Here is an 18,638-nt window from a genome sequence, read left to right as displayed (position 1 = left end):
GATCACCTTATAGGATAGACGAGAATTTTGAGAAGCTGGAACAATGGGCAGTAACCAGCAAGATAATGTTTAACTGCAACCAGTCAAAGCCTTGCATTTGGGTGGGAAAAAACAAAGATACCATATAAGGTGGAGGAAGCATATTTGGTAGCAATGCAAAACAGATCTCGGTGTCTTGGTGAAGCTGAACATGTGCCAAGAATGTGATGCAGCTGCAAACAAAAAACAAAACAAAACAAAAACAAATGAAACTCCAACATAATTATAATGTCAAGATCAAGAAAACATTGTTTCTTGCTCTTCTGCATCAGTCAGACTGCACTTAGAATATTGTAGGCGTCATCCTAGCATAGAAAGGACATTGACAAATGTCAAACAAACTGGAGCTGATCCAGAAAGAGCAACTATGACAATAAGGGTCCTGGAAAAAAAGTAAGAGGTAGAGTTACAGGCTTTTGGTACGTTTAGCCTGAAGAAGAAAAGCCTGCAGGAAGATGTATGATATTGACTTCAAGTATTTGAAGTGTTGTCATGTAGGAGACAAGGAAGAAATTGTTCTATTTTATTTCAGAAGACAGAATAGGAAACAGGTTTAAATTTCAAGAAGCAGATTTTGATTGGACATCAGGAGAAATGTTAAAGAAATGTTCTTGTATTGGAAGAGACTGCCTTGAGAGATCCTGAACTCTTCTTTCCTGGCAGGGTATAAACTGAGTCTGAATGGATGCATGTTGGGGATATTATAATACAGGTAGTCCTTGACTTACAATCACAAATGAGCCCAGAATGTCTGTTGTTAAGTGAAACATTTCTTAAGTGAGTTTTGCCCCATTCTGCAACTTTCTTGGCCATAGTTGTTAAGTGAAACATTGAAGTTGTTAAGTTAGTAACACGGTTGTTAAGTGAATCTAGCTTTCCCCGTTGACTTTGCTTGTCAGAAGGTCACAAAAGGGGATGACGTGACCCCAGGACCCTGCAACTGTCATAAATATGAACCAGTTCCCAAGCGTCTGAATTTTGATTAGATGACCATGGGAATGCTGCAACAGTTGTAAGTGTGCAAAATGGTCATAAGTCAGGTTTTTTAGTGCTGTTGTAACTTTGGAAGATCACTAAATGAACTGTTGTAACTTGAGGACTACCTGTAGTAGATTCCTGCACTGGACAGAGGTTTTGGCTAGGTGATGTCCAAGGTCCCTTCCGGTCCTTACATTCTATGATTCTATAACCCAGAGGTGGGTTTCAGCAGGTTCTGACCAGTTCTGGAGAACCAGTAGTGGAAATTTTGAGTAGTTCGGAGAACCGGTAAATAACCACCTCTGACTGGCTCCGCTCCCATCTATTCTCTGCCTCCCGAGTCCCAGCTGATTGGGAGGAAATGGGGATTTTGCAATAACTTTCCCCTGGAGTGGAGAGGAAATAGAGATTTTACAGTATCCTTCCCCTGCCACGCCCACCAAGGCACATCCACAGAACTGGTAGTAAAAAATTTTGAAACCCACCATTGCTATAACCTCCCCTTCCCCCCCCAAAAAAAATGTTGCTGAAATTAGCATCCCAGCCTCACCACTGAACAGGATCATTGGAACTGCTGGATGTTATCATTGAGCCAAGTCCGTACATTTTCCTCCTCTGTGGGCAATGAGGCTTCCAGAGAAATTTATTGAATCCCATCATCCAAATCTAATAGTTCCATTTTCCCATGAATGTTTTTAACCTTTTTTGCTTTCTTGCTCCTGGGGTTTCTTGCACAATCCGGAGTTGCTTTTCCTCAGTTGCTTTTATCACTTACTCTGTCGCAGCAGGTTCTGAACAAACCACCTACTTCAGTCCTTTGCTCTCAAGCTTGTAATATAGCCAGGGCTGCTTCTATAGACACAGAAGGATGATTCAGAGATTGAGACAGACAACTCCCACACGCATATACAGAGTCGCCCCTTCGTAATCTCTCTTATTGGCAGCTATTTTGTCTTCTTTCCCACTCAAAGCAATTTTCAGCATAGTATGCAACAATAATCGCTTTTCTTCGCATCTATTTTTTTCTTCCTTAATGTGTTCCTCCCTATACTTTCATTGACTTCTTTACACCAGGAGAACCACTCTTGTTTGTATGTCTCCAATAAAAGACCCAACGGGTACTTGTTTGGTCATCTTGTAACACTCTTTGGCCATCTTGTAACACATATGATACTTTGTCCGATTCATTATTTCTATGTACAGTTAGTCCCCGACTTACGACCATGATTGAGCCCCAAATTTCTGTTGCTAAGTGAGACGTTTGTTAAGTTAGTTTTGCCTAATTTTACGACCTCCTTTGCCACAGTTGTTAAGTGAATCACTGCAGTTGTTCAATTGGTAACACAGTTGTTCAGTGAATCTGGCTTTCTCCATTGATTTTGCTTGACAGAAGGTCACAAAAGAGAATCATTCACCACCACGACCCTGGCAGGATACTGCAACTGTCATAAATACAAGTCAGTTGCCAAAGGTCTGAATTTTGATCACGTGATCATAGGGAGGCTGCAATGGTCATAAGTGTAAAAATCAGTCATTAGCAGTGGTAAAATTCAGCCGGTTCTATCCGGCTTGGGTGAACCGGTAGCGGCAGCAGTGGGATGCTCCACCCATCCGCCCGGATGTCATCACATCCCGTTTTTGATCCTCTGTGCATGCGTGGAGGAGGCACGTACACTCACATTTGCGAATCAGTAGCCAAGGTAAGTAAATTTCATGCCTGGTCATAAGTTACTTTTTTCAGTGGCATTGTAACTTAGAATGTTACAAAGTCTGTTGTAAACAAACTGTTGTAAGTCAAGGACTATCTGTACAGTGAGTTGTTTTTAAATCTATATATGCAAGGGTGTATATCTCCATAAATAAGTATATAGATCCATACATTATGAAGGTATTATTTAGACTGGTATTTAGTTTGGTTATCACAACAAACCTCATGAATTGTTGCACTTGAAACCATTCAGTGTTTTAAGTGGTGCTTCTATAATACATTGCCTTACTTTAAAAAAAAAAAAAAAAAGACTACTTGAAAATGAACTAGGTCATTTTCATAATACAGCAACCCAATTGTTGTCTTTTGTCAATTTATTTATTTATTTATTAGTTTGATTTATATGCTGCCCTTTTCCGGAGACTTAGGGCGGCTTACAATGCGTTAAGCAATAGCCTTCATACTTTTGTATATACCTGCTTAGTAGGGCTTTCGCCCCCCCCCCCCAAACGGTGTTCTTTTTTATACAAAGTCAGCTTATTGCTCCCACAATCCAGGTCCTCATTTTACCTACCTCGAAAGGATGCAAAGCTGAGTCAACCTTGAGCCTGGTGAGATTTGAACTTGCAGTAATTGCAGGCAGCTGGCAGCTAAGTACTACGTTTACAGCACTTAGTCCACTGCGCCACCAAGGCTCCTTAATGTGTCATTGTCAACAAAATAAGAAATATGTTCAGCAGCAAAGCCAAATATTTATGCCGAATGTGAAGTAAATTGGAGAAGTGCCTTAAAAAAGTTAGCTTCACACCTCCTTTAGTTTTCATGACCCGAGTGCAGCAAAAGAAAGGTAATAAACAGGTTCTTTTTACAGCTATTGTGCTGCAAAATTAAGGACTAATAAGTAAATCCAAACACAGTTTTGCAATTTGTTACCCAGAAAAAGAAGAACTGAGATGCTGCTCAAATTCAGTGTGACAGGTTGCTGAGTCTGATGGCTTGTATGTGGTCTGAACTTCACTGTGACCCAAGAAATAAATCCAGTTTATACCTTCCCAGATTCAACTTTGTTTGAAATTCAAGTTCCAGTTTCATGCATTGTTTTGAAATATATTACTTAGAAGCAGAGTTCAAACAACGTATGAAATATTCTTAATTTCCTCTTCACGTTCCAAATATTAAATTTTATCTGCAAATGTAACATTCAAGTGTTTTAAACCTCATGGGTTGGTTACTTTGAATTGGATACTCACTTAAAAATGCTGCCAAACACTTAATATCACTGCAGGTCATCTCCTGATAGGAATATAATTATCTCCCACATGTCCCATTCTGCCTATTCATATATCCACTATCAAAATCTGCATTCCAAGATCAGAGGCTGAAATAGAACAAGAACTAATTTTAGGATGACCTTAATTAAGTCACTATCTCAGATCACACCTGGCCTTCGAGTATATATAATTTTCCCTAGAATTTTCATAATATATAAACTTTGTTATACATTTTGATCATAAAATCCTATCACAAAATTCAGAGAAATGCAAATATGAAAGGATAATTGTGTTTCCATCTGTTATTTGGAAAACAACCCAGTTTACATTACAATGCAAATCAAGCTATTTTTTCCCCCTCATCACTCAAAAGTAGTTTCAATTTCATTAATGTCTGAAAATACGATGGTAAACCCAAGCTAGTAAATACCCATTCTGCTCATGACTCTTTAATTTCGCTCTCTCTCTCTGATTTATGGTCTATTTTGTCATAGTTTTGATAATGACCTGTTGGAGGACCAGAATGTTATCCATAAATCTCTTGAGTTTGAATCTGCATATATCTGTGTATATCTGAAAGCAGCATAAAGGGAGCCAGATTTTGGAAGGGCTGCGGCAAGCAGATGCCAGAACAGTAGGCAAGAGCTGGCAAAACATTGAAGAGAACCAAATTCCTGAACAAAGTATAGATAAAAGAGTTAAATAAATTGGCCTGAGTCTGAGATGGCCAGACCCAGAAAGGAGAAGATATTCTTGCCCATACATTTCCTATGATAGCCCCAGTATACGCTTCAGTGTGTATGTTCCACTCTGCTTAATAGATGATGCTACAGATGGTTTATTCCTGGTCCTCCCAGGGCCGCCGAGAGGATTATTAAGTGCTGGAACAATACTAATATGGGCACCCCTGCCCACTCCTGTGCATGCACACACGCCCCCCTGCACGCCCTCCACGCATGCACGCCCCTCCACGCATGCAGTCCCACTGCATGCACCCGACCCCCCCCCCCCCCCGCACATGCACAGCAGAGACCCCTGCATGCGGGTCAAAATTCAATAAATTACATAAATAACTTCACTGAGTTTCAGATTAATAAAGGTTATGTCAAACAAGGCTGCAAGGCGGTTTTTCTATACACATAAAGTATAGAGTATGAAGTATATATCCAATATGGTTTTTCTTTTTAAAAATTTGGTTTTGTAAAAAAAAATTTTAAAATTTCCCCTTTATGGGCTCCCTTTGAGCTCCATGGGCCCCAGAACAATATACCGGCTAAGCTCCCTTCTCCTCAGCCCTGGGTTCTCCTATTCTTCCATCCCTGCCATTCTTTTCTGCCATCCCTGACAGTTCACTCAGGGTATCTGTCCTGACAGCCCTCTCCTGATCTTGCCCATCTCCTCAAGACTACCCTGGGTTTGAAGCCTACAGAATAAGTGCTAACTGAAGGAAGGAGTAGCTGGGGAAGAGAGAGGTCATCTTGGAACATTCAAGAATAAAAAGAAAGGCTGAGAGATATTAATGCTGACAATAGCCTCGGTGCCATAGCAGAAAAGAAAAGTCTCCTACAGAAGAATTCAAGGGAGTCTATATCCTGAGCTAATCTGTATGCAGGCTGAGAAAATTACCTCGAAACAGCTAATCTTACAGGAATAAGGACTAAACCTATGGAATGCTTTAGCTTCAAAGGGGAAAGTGCTGTCATAAAGCATCTGCATCTTTTCTGTTGCCAAGGCTGTTCTGTGATTTCAGCCATGTGTTCACAATTTAAGAACAGCAAGACAACTGAATGATAAATGTGATCAGTAACATCAGTTTTGGAGAAGGAAAGAACATGCACTTTTTTACTTGATGGGTTTAATTGTTTTTCATCATTGCTTTTGTGGTATTGAAAACCACCTCCAGACCCTTTGGCAGTCTAAAAATGTTTAACTGAATAATTAAATATTGGGTAGGTCTCACTGTCTGAACATCCATTGTCTCTGGAATTCGGTAGCAAGATCCGCATTGCCTACAACAATCTGTCTACAAGCTGTAAGTTACAGCTCAATATGGTTTCATTTCCAGAAAATTTTTCTGACATTGCTCACTGTAGCTCACAATTGTCAGCTGCATGCACTTCATGGTCAAAGAGGCAAAGATGGCAGAGACCATCTGGAAATTCAAAAATAATTCATCAGTAGATTGCTATTGCTCTTTCTAAAAATCACAAGTATCTCCCTAGTTCTAGGGGTTATTGGTTCAGTGGTTGCTTCAATTGCTAGAAGAGCCACAAAGATGAATAATTCAAATTCTTCGGGAGTAGGGCGGTATACAAATTTAATAAAATAAATAGGCAATATAATTTTCTTGAACCCCTCAATGCTCCAAATTTAATTGTTATGCGTTATGATTCTGGCTGTTTTATAAAACAAGTAGAAAGACTCAAATGCATTCTGTGTGCCATGTTCAGTTAATCTATTGATTAAGCAATTAAACTGTCAATCTGCATGAGGATAAAAATTATTTCAGGAGCAAAAAAAAAAAGGTACTTTCTGTTGGTTAATTATGTTCCTATATGCCATATCGAATTTCCTATCTAAATAAGCGCTCCTATGACCGAGAAAAGAAGAAATGGCTTTATTTAGGACAATATTTCTACTTGCACTAAGGCAACGTTCTCCTCAGGGGAAGGCAGTAGTTCAAATGACAGAGCAGATACAGCAATGCAACTTTTGATTCACAATTCATTGTTTTTCCAACAATTTTATTGAAGATTATATTATACAAATAAACTACGTACTGTGGAAATACATTAAAAATTAAGAAATCTAAAAAGTGCAGAAAGAAAAAAGAAAAGTAAATGATAGAAAAAGAAACTTCCACTTTCATCCCCAGCAAATATAACAACATTAACATAACTTAAAATACACCTGAACAGTTCTTCATTCCATACTTCATCCCCTTCTCTATAAACCCATCTCTATTTCTCCAGATTATTCAGCAAAAATCCAGTAAGGATTATCAGAGATAACAACATAAGCATTACAAACTGCCTCTATTATATCCAATTGGAATCCTTCCTTTTATATTTATATCTCCACTTTTATTTAAACAAATCCCCATTTCCAAGATCCAATCCCAGTAAAAACAAAAATTACAAAAATAACCACAATCACCCAGTCCCAATTTTTAAAAATACCCACTAAACATCACCAGAAATAGCAACTCAATGTTATTAAAAATAACATAGAGTATCGCAAACTATATCTATTATGCCCAATTTAAATCCTTCCTTTTATATTTCTGTTTCTATTTAAACAAATTCCCCTGTTCCTTCTTTTCAAATAGTCAATGTCCAATCCAGTAACTGTACAGAGTACTCTGTATTATGATAGACTTAGTTTGCCATGCTCCCCTACACCAATCTATTGCTTGTACCCTTTTTAAATTCTTTTTAGATTTTTAAAAATACTTTTTAGCTTTTATATATAATGTTTACACTGAAGTATCTTTAAGGCTTTTTAATTCTCTGTATTCCACCAACCCCCTTACGTTGGTCTTTAACTGTAATAAAGGTTTGGTTTGATTTTACTAGTCAGAATTAAACTGAGTAGTTTAGATCAATCCCTGCTAGAGGTTTATAGCTCATGTTTTTAATAGCCTTTTGGGCAAATTTTGGGCAACAGTGAAGCTATTACCAGATATGGTTGGGCCAACAGATGAGAAATGCAGGCCCAAGGTGGCTATAACTGAGGGCTGAACTCACTCAAAAGAAATGTGGGTGGTATCCTGAAGAAGTAGAAATGCTGACATTTTGCTGACCATAGTAGCATTCTTTCCCTAACAAAGATCTCAGTGATCTCTGTTAGTGATCTCATGTTTGCCTATGAAGTTGATACAGAGCTAAACTTCCACAAAGGACCATATAATCCACTTTAATCCCAACCCAACTCTAACCCTAACTCTATCCCAAAAGTCCTAAATTGCTAAATTGCTATTCTTAAAGATCAGAATAACACAAAATAAAGAGGGGGAAGTCCAAACCAAGAACAGGCAACTGTTACCTGATGCTTAGGGTTAAAGTGAAAGTCTTTATATTCCAGAAGAAAGTTATTTTTATTTCTTTGTTTAAAACACAAGTGCAACAAATACTTTCAAAATACTGAATGTTTTGATAAGAGTTTCTCTTTTTCTTGTATTGCATTAATTCTGGACCAAGTATTGTATTGCATTAATTGGACCAAGTTACATAACTTTTTTTTTTTACAAATTATAGTAGAAGTGTTGTATTTCCTTACACTACATGCTAAAATAATACAGGTAATCCTCGACTTACGATCACAATTGAGCCCCAAATTTATGTTGTTAAGTGAGATGGTTGTGAAGTGAATTTTGCCCCATTTTACGACTTTTCTTGCCACAGTTTTAAATGAATCACTGCAACTGTTAAGTTAGTAACCCGGTTGTTAAGCGAATCTGGCTTCCCCATTGAGTTTGTTTGTTAGAAGGTTGCAAAAGGTGATCACATCATCCCAGGACACTGCAACCGTCATAAATATGAACCTCTTACCAAGCATCCAAATTTTAATCACATGACCATGGGAAGTCTACAATGGTTATAAGTATGAAAAACGGTCATTAGTCATTTTTTTTCGGTGATGTAGTAACTTCGAACCGTCACTAAGTGAACTCTTGTAAGTCGAGGACTACCTGTACTAGTGAGACTATGTCAGTTATAATTCTGGCATCCATTTGTGTGCATAAGAGAGAGATTGGTGTGTGAGAAAGAAGGGGAGGAAGGAGAATATTACATGTACATTAAAATAATCAAATAAGTTTGTTGAGACTAGAAGCCTACCATTATGTTACTTCATGATGCAGGCATTGTCCCTTCTGAAGAAAACTTATCAAGACATTGACCTTGATTCCCAACTATATTATGCATGAGGTAATTCCTTGAGCCATTTCAAATTGTTCTCTGGTGCTGCTAAATACTGGGCAATTCGGTTTCAAGGTGACTTTATATTTGCAGCCTCGTTTCATTTTCCTTCCTAGGTAACAGCGTAGCAAGTTAAGTAGTGAAAAACTGCTCCAATTTCATCATCAAGACTCTCTTAATAAATGCAGGGTGCTTAATTCTGCATACTTTGTGTTAACGGCATGATTTGCTAGTCAAGAGTCTGTAAAGAAAAGATGTCATTTAATGTCACAATCCCCAGTGCTTTAGCAATCTTCAGCTTTGCTTCTAAGGTAGCTTTTGCCCGTTCCAAGGAGCACACATGAATCCTGTTTCGGCAGGCCTCTTTTATCACACGTCTGCAAATAGAAATATGCTTGCACATTTCTGTTACTGTGCACTAAGTTTTTTTGGGACAAGTTTGGACTCGCATATGCATTGCTCAATAGCTCACTGTTCGATCAAGAATAGGCCTGCTGGTGACACTGGAAAGTATGATATTGGGGACAGAATTACTATTTCTCTTGCAGAGATTGTTATGAACCTAGGAAGATGCCCACTGAGGCAGATCCGCTGGCCCAGCCCTGTCTACTTTAACTGCTTTGGGTCTTCTGAGTCATAGGACTTTTCCAGTCCAGCCCTGGTGATTAAGGCTTCCAAGTAGAGTTGCTAAGGATCTGGGTCTGTAACTAGTAGATACAGCCCTCCTTGTCTGCAATAGCTTGTTCACGGTGAAAAATATTGTGCCTTGATCAGGGGTGAGATTCACTTACCTTTGCTACTGGTTTGCTTGCGCGTGCGCCACTTCTGCACATGCGCAGATCGAATTTGATGACGTCCAGGTGGGTGGGCAGAGGCTGCCGCTACTACCAGTAGTTCGCCCAATCTGGGGCGAACCGATAGCACCTCACCACTGGCCTTGATGTTCCCCTGATCAAATGGCAAGATGTTCCTTTGTTGTGATCAATCTGATGGCTGTCTCAACTCCTCTCATTTCATAATTGGAATCTACAATCTTAGCAGGATTCTCTCTCCACCGCTCTTATCCAGTTTTAAACTACAATATTGACTTACATATGCTGTTTTTAGATTATCAATAATTCCAGTGCAGATCACTTGCAATGTTACTTCTTTCTGAAGCCCTGCTGAAGATGTATCCTTCTGCACGGATAAAAATTTCTGTTTACAGTGTTATGTTGAATCGATGCTTCCTGTTGCCTGGTAAATGGGAGGACTTGTACCAGTTTATTAGATGTGGGTTGAAGTATTTGGGAGGCAAAACTGAACATTGACACACAGCAGGGAAACAAAACAGGCGGTGCCATAATTAATAAATGGTGGCAGTAGATGAAAGCAAGACTTGTCACCCAAAGACAAATGACTTTGTCATGTTAGCAGTAGGTAGCAATCTTATTTAGGCTCCACTTCAGATAGGAACAGGAATAAATTCAACTCTGCTTCCTTCAGTGAAAGATGTTGAGTGGGGCTATTTTAGCAGGAAGAGCAGTTTGGGCTCCTGGAATTCACTGAGTATCGGTTTATTAGAACCCCAATATCTGTTAGTACAAGCCAAGTACAAATTAAGAGCAGGAAGAATTAAATCAATTACCTGCTATGTTTCATTTAAAAAAATGGGTCTTCTTGAATTTAATCAGGGCTCAGATTTGAATACGTACATAGGCAGATATGTGCTGTAAGCTAATTTTCCATTTTTAATGAATCTTCTAGTTGCTTAGGCAGTTCTTTTGTCTCCATCTTACTATCAGATAGACACCCAACCATCACAGTGTAAATTATGTGCAGCAGTATGTAAAGACCCACATGAGATAACGGCGAGCTCAATATTATATCCCAGTGTAATTGTATACAAATTATAGGAAAGCAATTTAAATCTTCCATTAGATGTTTAATTACAGAAGAAATATCCTCCCAGTAATCATAAAGAATTGTATATAAATTTGCAGTTAATAAGGGAATGTCTCATCTGTCATTCAGTCTCTCGATTGTTTTCTTTGTCCAGGACATCTATACAAGGGACTTGTTATGCTCAACCAAAAGACTGAACTGATACCTCACCAAAGCGAAAGAAATACTCCCAATGCCAGATGCAGAGTCCAACTATGTGCATTTCTGTCCATGGGTATTTTTTCAGCTTGGCTAGCTGCATAAAAAATAATTGACAAAGGACCAACATAATTTCCAATTCTTGATAGGATGAATTCCAAACAGATAATTGGCCGTATGGTTGGTGCCCATGCCTATGCTGCATATTATACTGTGTGACAATATACTCCTTGAGATAAAATGCCTTACTACTGACTTTTGAACTTTAATGGTGTGATTGTATCTTCCATAAATGTCTATGCATGGAAACAGAACATCCGTTATTGTGATTCATAAAGCAGAGTCCAAGAACACAATAATTTGGCATCTCAAGAATATGCTTGTTTGAGGGCCAACAATTTTTCTGGCTGCTAAAATCTGTGTATGTGAATTGCAGATGTAATGATGAAGTGATTATGGAATGGCTTTGACACAATGCAGTAGAGATCCAGAGATCCAGATCTATTTAACACTTCTTCTGCCAATTAAGTTGGCTATCTCAGTCCTCAGACATTCACAGATGGACAGGGCTTCCAGTAATCTTAGGAATACACATTTATGCATCACATACTCCTTGATTTCTAACCCCTCGGTGTTTTAAAGAGCTGTGCTGCTTCACTTTTGTTGTCAAAAGTGCATTAGATGCAAGGGTGAGCTCCCCCTCCATATCCTTGTGGTTTCACCATTTTAGCTACTGTTGTTTTTAATATTATTATCTCTTATCTGTATTAGAACTGCTATGACTTGTCAGATAGATTTTCTCCTCTAGTTTGAGCTGCTGAAAGGTGATTTAAACTTTAGCCTTTAATCATATGATCTGATACAAGCAAAGGAATGTGAATTCAATATTAAACAAACCCTTTAGTTGTTCTTCAAGATATAAGTGTAGGAAATGTGTCCTAGCACCACAATTCATTACTTGGAGCTACCTCAAGTCTGAAATCCCACATAATGTACCTGCACAATACCGTATATGCTCTGCCAGATGAGGTACTGTCTTTCCCAAGTATTGCAAAAGGATTCATAACATAGATAAGTATTTGTTTTTATTAGGAAAAATTTAGTCATATGATAAATTAATATCAAGAACTGCTGTGTTTAGAATACAGAATGTTCGCCTTTCTATTCAGTTATCCCATGCAGCCAACTGCCTTCCCATAGGCACATAAGAAGTGGCAATATTGTGGGGAAAGACTGTGGGTTGCTTTTTCAACAGAGTGGGTTATGAAAAGGCTATAAACTAACATAGATAGTGTTTGGAAAACTATTCGCCTAATCTCCAGCTAGAATTAAAGTCCAATGGAACTGCAGAGAACCCAGCTGGGAAGAACTGCCATAGTATGAGAGAAAGTTAGAACAAGATCTTAAAACTCTCTTTCAACTATCGAGATTACAAAAGCTGCTGTCCTATCAGATCTTCTTAATTCTAAGAGTCTTTGTAAACAATATGTCTTACTGCTCTATAGGTATACTATACAAAGATTATACTGTAACCAACTGAAATTCTCGTATTTAACAGTGATTCTCACCAATGAGCCATACTAAGTTCTATACTATGTCCTGTATATTCTGTACTTTAAGAATAACTCTTGACTGTAAAATGACAAATTGCAATGCATGCTAATAGAAAATTACATTGGGTCTGCATTGAAAACACCTAAGGCTCTCTTTAGATATTATCATTGTCATTATCTCCATAATTACAAGTGATAATATTTAAAAAAAAATACATCCACCAGAATGAGTAATGAAGAACCATTGTCTAAGCATTTAAAATTAGGGAGGCAGGTTTGATTGCTCCTAATTCCCAAAAGTTAGAATAACGCAATATGTGAAAATGCAACTGGAGAAGAGATGAAGCAGAAAGTTTCTTCTGGAATGAGAATCAGTTCATCTGACACCTCCATTATCAATGCATTGGGAAAATCTTTCCTTTCCAAATCCTTGCCATATGTTTTGGATTGGAAAACAAGCTCCTTTAATTGTTCACTAGAATGGCCCCAAAGTCCAGTGGATCTGGAGGGAATCCAGCTGGGAAGAACTGCCTTAGGGTGAGAGACAGTTGGAACAAAAATATGGCGTTCGGGTAGCTGGGGTATAAAACTGCAAGCTGAGTCCTTAATTGCATCAAATTCACAGAACAAGGGGGTTGGGTTTAAATGAGCTGAAAACCTTCTCTTATTGTGGATTATTATTGTATGCTTGCAGAATATTTTGAAATAGATTTTGAAATTGTGTTCATATTCCAGCGTGAGACAGACATGACCAGAAACAATGTGTATAGTGTGGGTATATTGAAAGGTTGGATAGGGGTCTAATTATCTTCCTAGTCATTGGTATCGTGCAGTTTGTACAGATAGTAAACTCAAAGCATCTTGTCCATAGGGCATACCCGGATGCCAAGTGGATTTGTTCATGCTCATCTCTCAAACAAAAATGAACATTCAATAGCTACTTCATTTACACTTGTTCACTCCTAACAAGAGGCCTGTCTCCTGTCTTCTTAGCATTCGTTTGGCAAAGGGCAAGGATTCTATGGAGTTTGAATCAATGTACAATGCCTTCATTAACCATTGCAATGGACTGAAGAAACAAAGCCCAATAGGACTTTATTTGCAGCTTAGGTAGCATCAGCTTGAATGACGTCATTACGCAGAATTAGACAAGTGAAAGCGTGCAATTCAATCACCGAATCCAAGAGCGCTGCTATTCTTGTAGCTTCCTTTTTTTCCCCTCTTTTTATTACAGAAAAACCACGGATGAACAGTATCCTCACCTCTGCTACAGAGCCCTATGATTTGTCCTTCTCCAGATCTTTCCAGAACCTCTCGCACCTCCCTCCATCGTATGAATCTGCAATTAAGACTAATCCAAGTAAATATTCTTCTCTGAAGAGATTAAGTAGGTTTCATTTCATTAATTTACTATTTGATGTGGATGTTTTTTATTTATTTATTTATTCATTTATTTTTGACAAAGGAGGGTGGTGGAGGGAGTACAGTACCTATTCTTTCTTCCTGTAACAGAGAAATCTTGTCTATCACATCAACTTGCCTCAATGGCCTCTTTTTCATACTCATTAAGTCATACTGCACCAATTCAGTACGATCTTAACACATTGGGTTATTAAGCAGGTTTATAGATTTCAGAAGGCCAAACATTAGACTATTATCAATAGCAAAAACACAATTTATTAAACAGGACTTCAGATCAATGATTTTGAGAGTAATCAAATAATAGCCAGTTGATCGTCAATGGGAACTGTAGCTGCAAAAAATATCTGAGGCTATAATGGAAAACAATACAAAGGAACTCCTAAGTTATGAGAATCTTCAATTTAGTGACAGAAGGATGAAGAGGGAGTTCAAAAGAGGAAGAAAACACAGGAGATTTCAAGAAGTGATTCACTTTAATGGACCATACACAGAGTTCAGCAGAAAATAAAGATGTAGCATTAACTCTCCTTGCTACAGCAAAAGAACGAGAAATGTTCAAATCTTCCTGTTAGAGCACAAAAGGCATAAGATTTAAGATGTAACATTCACAAACATACACAGGTGCTAAGACAGTTCGGTTCCTGAACATGTTGCAGGGCACAGCTTATTTGAGGGATAAAGAAAGAGGCCATCCTTGATAAGAAAGCAGAAAAAGAATCGTGGGGGGGGGGACAGAGATGCAGAGAAAAAGAAATTTACCTTTGCAGTATTGCTGGGCTAGTTTTGCCAGCTTAATATGATGGAAGATGCCTTAGCTTCTTTTGGATATAAAAATAATGCAGAGGCTGTGGAGAGAGAGAGAAATGTTCGAGTTAGTTATACAGTTTATCTACTGCCTCCTTCCTCAAGAACTCTCTCAGCCATTTCCTCTTATTTTCTGAAATGTTTGCGAGCCACTTTTATAATTTTCTTGAGAAATTTAGCAAATTAAATTAAATCCAATGAAATAATCACTATGGATCTGATGCAGTAATGATTTCTATGACTCTTGCCCCTTTGTTGATATCCACAATTTTACAATCATTTCCTCAGAGGATAGACAGAATTAAGACAATCCATAGGGGGTTGCAATAATCTTTACCTGAATTTTAATAATGGGAAGAATTTGCCAGTGCTTTTGCCAAACTGAAATGGAGACATTCTTTCCAACTGCAGATTGTTTCTACCTAACATGTTAAAGCTTTTAGTTATTCCCCTTGTTGATAATCCAACAGACCAAGGCTGCCATGTGTTTTCCTATAGAACTTTTATGGTCTAGTTTTATTACAGTGGGGTACATTACAACAAAGAAAATCAAGACGCAGCCAAGAAAAGAAGAATAGAAACTCTTTCTACTTGAACAATCAAATTAAATACAATTAATTCTAACACTGTCTCTCTTTTCTAATTCTTTGTTTCTCTTCTGCAAGAAAAAAAATAGAAAACTGATTTCTAAAGTTAAAGATTAAACCCCCAAAGCAGACAATATTGGAAAGACAGAGAAAATCTGAATTTAGAAAGATTTTCTAACATAAAACTAAAATAGTTGTATACCGCCCATTTTCCATCAAATGGAGAACCACATAAATGTGATTAATAAATAAATTTTTGAAACTCATTATTAATGAAGAAAGATTTTGCATTTTTTTTAAAAAGTCACATTGCAGGCAAAGCAAGGATATACAAGTATTGGGATTGGCCTCTGGTTTGGTTGATGGCATTTCCTCTAGACAAAGAATATTGACAGCTTGCTTGCTTGTCAAAATGACTTGTCATACATGCAAATGCAAATATCCTTCTGTTAAATTTGCAGTTGTCTTGTATAAAATTCAACAATCAGTCTTGCAAATGGGGAATCTGGGAGGATGTTCCAACAATCTTAGACTGAAAATATCATGCTTGGGTCCTTTAAATAGCATTTAATTCCTAGTTTGACCCAAGCAGTGCAACAAATCTGGTGGGTATAAAGTAAGAAGGATAATATCTGCCAGCACCCATAAGCGAGGCTCCAGGCTTTAAGATATATGCCTTCTTCAGGTTGATCATTCATTCATTCTTTCTTTCATTCATTGAATCATTCATTCATTCTTTCATTCTATTCAATTTGAATGCCTCCTGATCTTAACCAACTCTGGGTTGCTCCCAGGAAGAGAAAGATAAAAACAAGATACTGTACAAAACAATTAACCAGAGGAGTTGCTGTTTCTACTTTGTAGTCTTGACATCTATATTTTTATTATGGAAATGCTGTTTCAACAGGATGCTTTGCTTCAGTAAATTATTTTTTTCAGAGACACCTTTGCTTCATAATCCAATGCACCCCTTCACTCCACAATTCTGGAAATTAGAGCTGCAGGTTCAACACATCTTGAGAGTGCAAACTTGGCAAGATATGGCCCCTTTGGTGTGCTCTAAGTACTAAGTGCAGCATAGTCCCATACTGAAACATGCTTGAAGTAGTAGCTTGGGTTGGTACCTAGGCTGTTAGTTTGAGCTCCGAGTTTGACAATTTGGTTGCAAACCTATTGTCACCATTTGAGGAGACATCATCAGTGCATTTTGAATTGTGAGCAATTCAAATTTGAACAATTCAAAATGCACTGATGATGTCTCCCCAAATGGTGACAAAACATTTGCAACCAAATTGCCAAGCTTGGAGCTCAAACCAACATCATAGTCCCGTACTGACTGGACATCAATTCATATGAAAGGGTGTAGTTCACAAGTAGACACTGCCAGCATGGCAGTGCTTTTGCTTACTGCCTTTACACCCATTTCATATATTGATTATTGATTATTCTGGGAAAAGATGTGGTAGCCCTTTTTTTTTTTTACTTTCACTTCTTCTTCCAGCCCTTTATTTTAACTTTCAATTTTCTCTTCTCTATGTAGCTGACAAGGACGCGGAGGAATATTACTCTCGAAAGAGGCACCTTCCAGACTTAGCAGCAAGGGGGACCCTCCCTATCAATGTCATCCAGTTATCCCAGAAACAAGTCAGCCAGAGGGACCGGCCACGCCGTGTAATGCGGGCCATGTCCCAGGACCGGGTGTTGTCCCCAGAGAGAATCATGCCTGAGGACTTCAGTATGTCTTATGAGCAGATCCTCTCAGATGAACAGCTGTTGTCTACTGAGCGTCTTCATTCCCAAGACCCTCTGCTTTCTCCAGAACACTCAGGTTTTGGAGAGCAGTCCATGTCACGAGCCTTGTCCCACTCAGATGTCTTTGTTTCAACACCTGTCTTGGATCGCTACCGGATGACTAAGATGCACTCCCATCCCAGTGCCTCAAGTAACTTGTACAACACCTTGAGTATGAACCAAACCTCAGCCAAGCGCCAAGCATTTGCCTCCAGGCGACACAACACAGTGGAGCAGCTGCACTATATCCCAGGACACCATCACCATTACCGCACAGCCAGCAAGACAGAGGTGACTGTTTGATCAGGGACACTGTGTTCCTTGTAGATAATTCATGTGGACCAGATGGTTCAGTGCCGTATACTGCAGCGGCCTTATGGCCAAGATAACCTCTAAGACAGACTCTTCCAACAGTCCTGTCGGTATTGTTTTGAACATTCATTTTCATGTTATTGACGAAAAAAAGGGAAGAAGAAAACCTGAATAAGGAGAGATTATATACAGTACATGAAGTTTTCTGACATGCTCAGTTTCTGTCAAAGAAAGCCATGCTAGTGATGGCTTCTTTCACAGGCTCACTAACACCAGTTTTTTCATGTTTACTAAGTCGGGCTATTACTTTTATAACCATTATGACAAACAATCTTGCAAAATTAGCAGAATATGATACTAATTCGGGTTTCTCTCTGGCACAGTGAAAATCTGTTATATTACAGTACTTGATAGGTGCTGCATCTTACCAAGAGTGTCCAACAGGTATCTTTGCTGAGTTCTGTTCCAACGGTATGTAGTCTACCTGTTAGAAGATAATGCATTTCCATGTGAGCATATTTTTTCCTGATTTAGAGAGAAATTGTAGTGGCAGACAGTATTAACTAGCTTAACAGAATTCAAGACAAGTGGTTGCGGTGGTTAAGAAACCACTTAGTTTTATATATCATTGCCAAATATACAGTACATAAACCCAGGAGTGTCATGATTGCAATAGGTACAATAAATAAACAAATAGCAGAAACTACTCCAGTGCCTAGAGATAAACAGTCCCAGATGCAGGAAGGTGTGAGAAGGGTTTAATTATAAGCACAACTATGCTAAGAGTGTTTGCCACCCTTTTCATTTATATTCTAAATTTCCAACATTCGAATGTATCTATATATAAATTATTCTCTCTCTCTCTCTCTCTATTAACAAGAGTGTCAAATCGCCCATTTTCACTGGGCAGTGTATCCTTTTTACGTCCAGGATATAGTTGCTGCTGAGATCCAGTAAGATATATGGAGTAGGTTTGGCTCAACTAGCATTCTATGAACATATGGTGACAAATTCCATTTTGGCTTGGTTTTTTGCCAGACTACAGCTTTTATCCAACTGTTCTTGGGAGTTCCTTGTTTTACACGTTTTCTTAAAAAGAATAATCATCCTAAAGCCTTCTCACAGCGAAATGATATCTTTGAACTGCCTGGGTTTTTTTTTTTTCTTTGTCT

The 18,638-nt window shown here is 38.3% G+C and overlaps 1 protein-coding gene across 1 annotated transcript in view; it reads left to right on the top strand.

Annotated features, from left to right (window-relative positions):
• Positions 1 to 17,457, top strand: part of SHISA6 (shisa family member 6) — a 316,519-nt gene extending 299,062 nt beyond the window's left edge. Inside the window, exons 5-6 of the mRNA XM_070934467.1 lie at positions 13,785 to 13,937; positions 16,904 to 17,457. Coding sequence (XP_070790568.1) covers positions 13,785 to 13,937; positions 16,904 to 17,457 — 707 coding nt within the window. The remainder of the gene's footprint in view (positions 1 to 13,784; positions 13,938 to 16,903) is intronic.
• Positions 17,458 to 18,638: the final 1,181 nt, after the last annotated feature.

The sequence above is a fragment of the Pituophis catenifer genome, unplaced genomic scaffold, assembly GCF_029215685.1.
Source record: "Pituophis catenifer annectens isolate HBS135680 unplaced genomic scaffold, rPitCat1.0.hap2 SCAF_2, whole genome shotgun sequence".
Classification (NCBI taxonomy): domain Eukaryota; kingdom Metazoa; phylum Chordata; class Lepidosauria; order Squamata; family Colubridae; genus Pituophis; species Pituophis catenifer.
The sequence above is the reverse complement of the archived record's forward strand: the minus strand, read 5'-3'. Positions and strand labels throughout refer to the sequence as shown.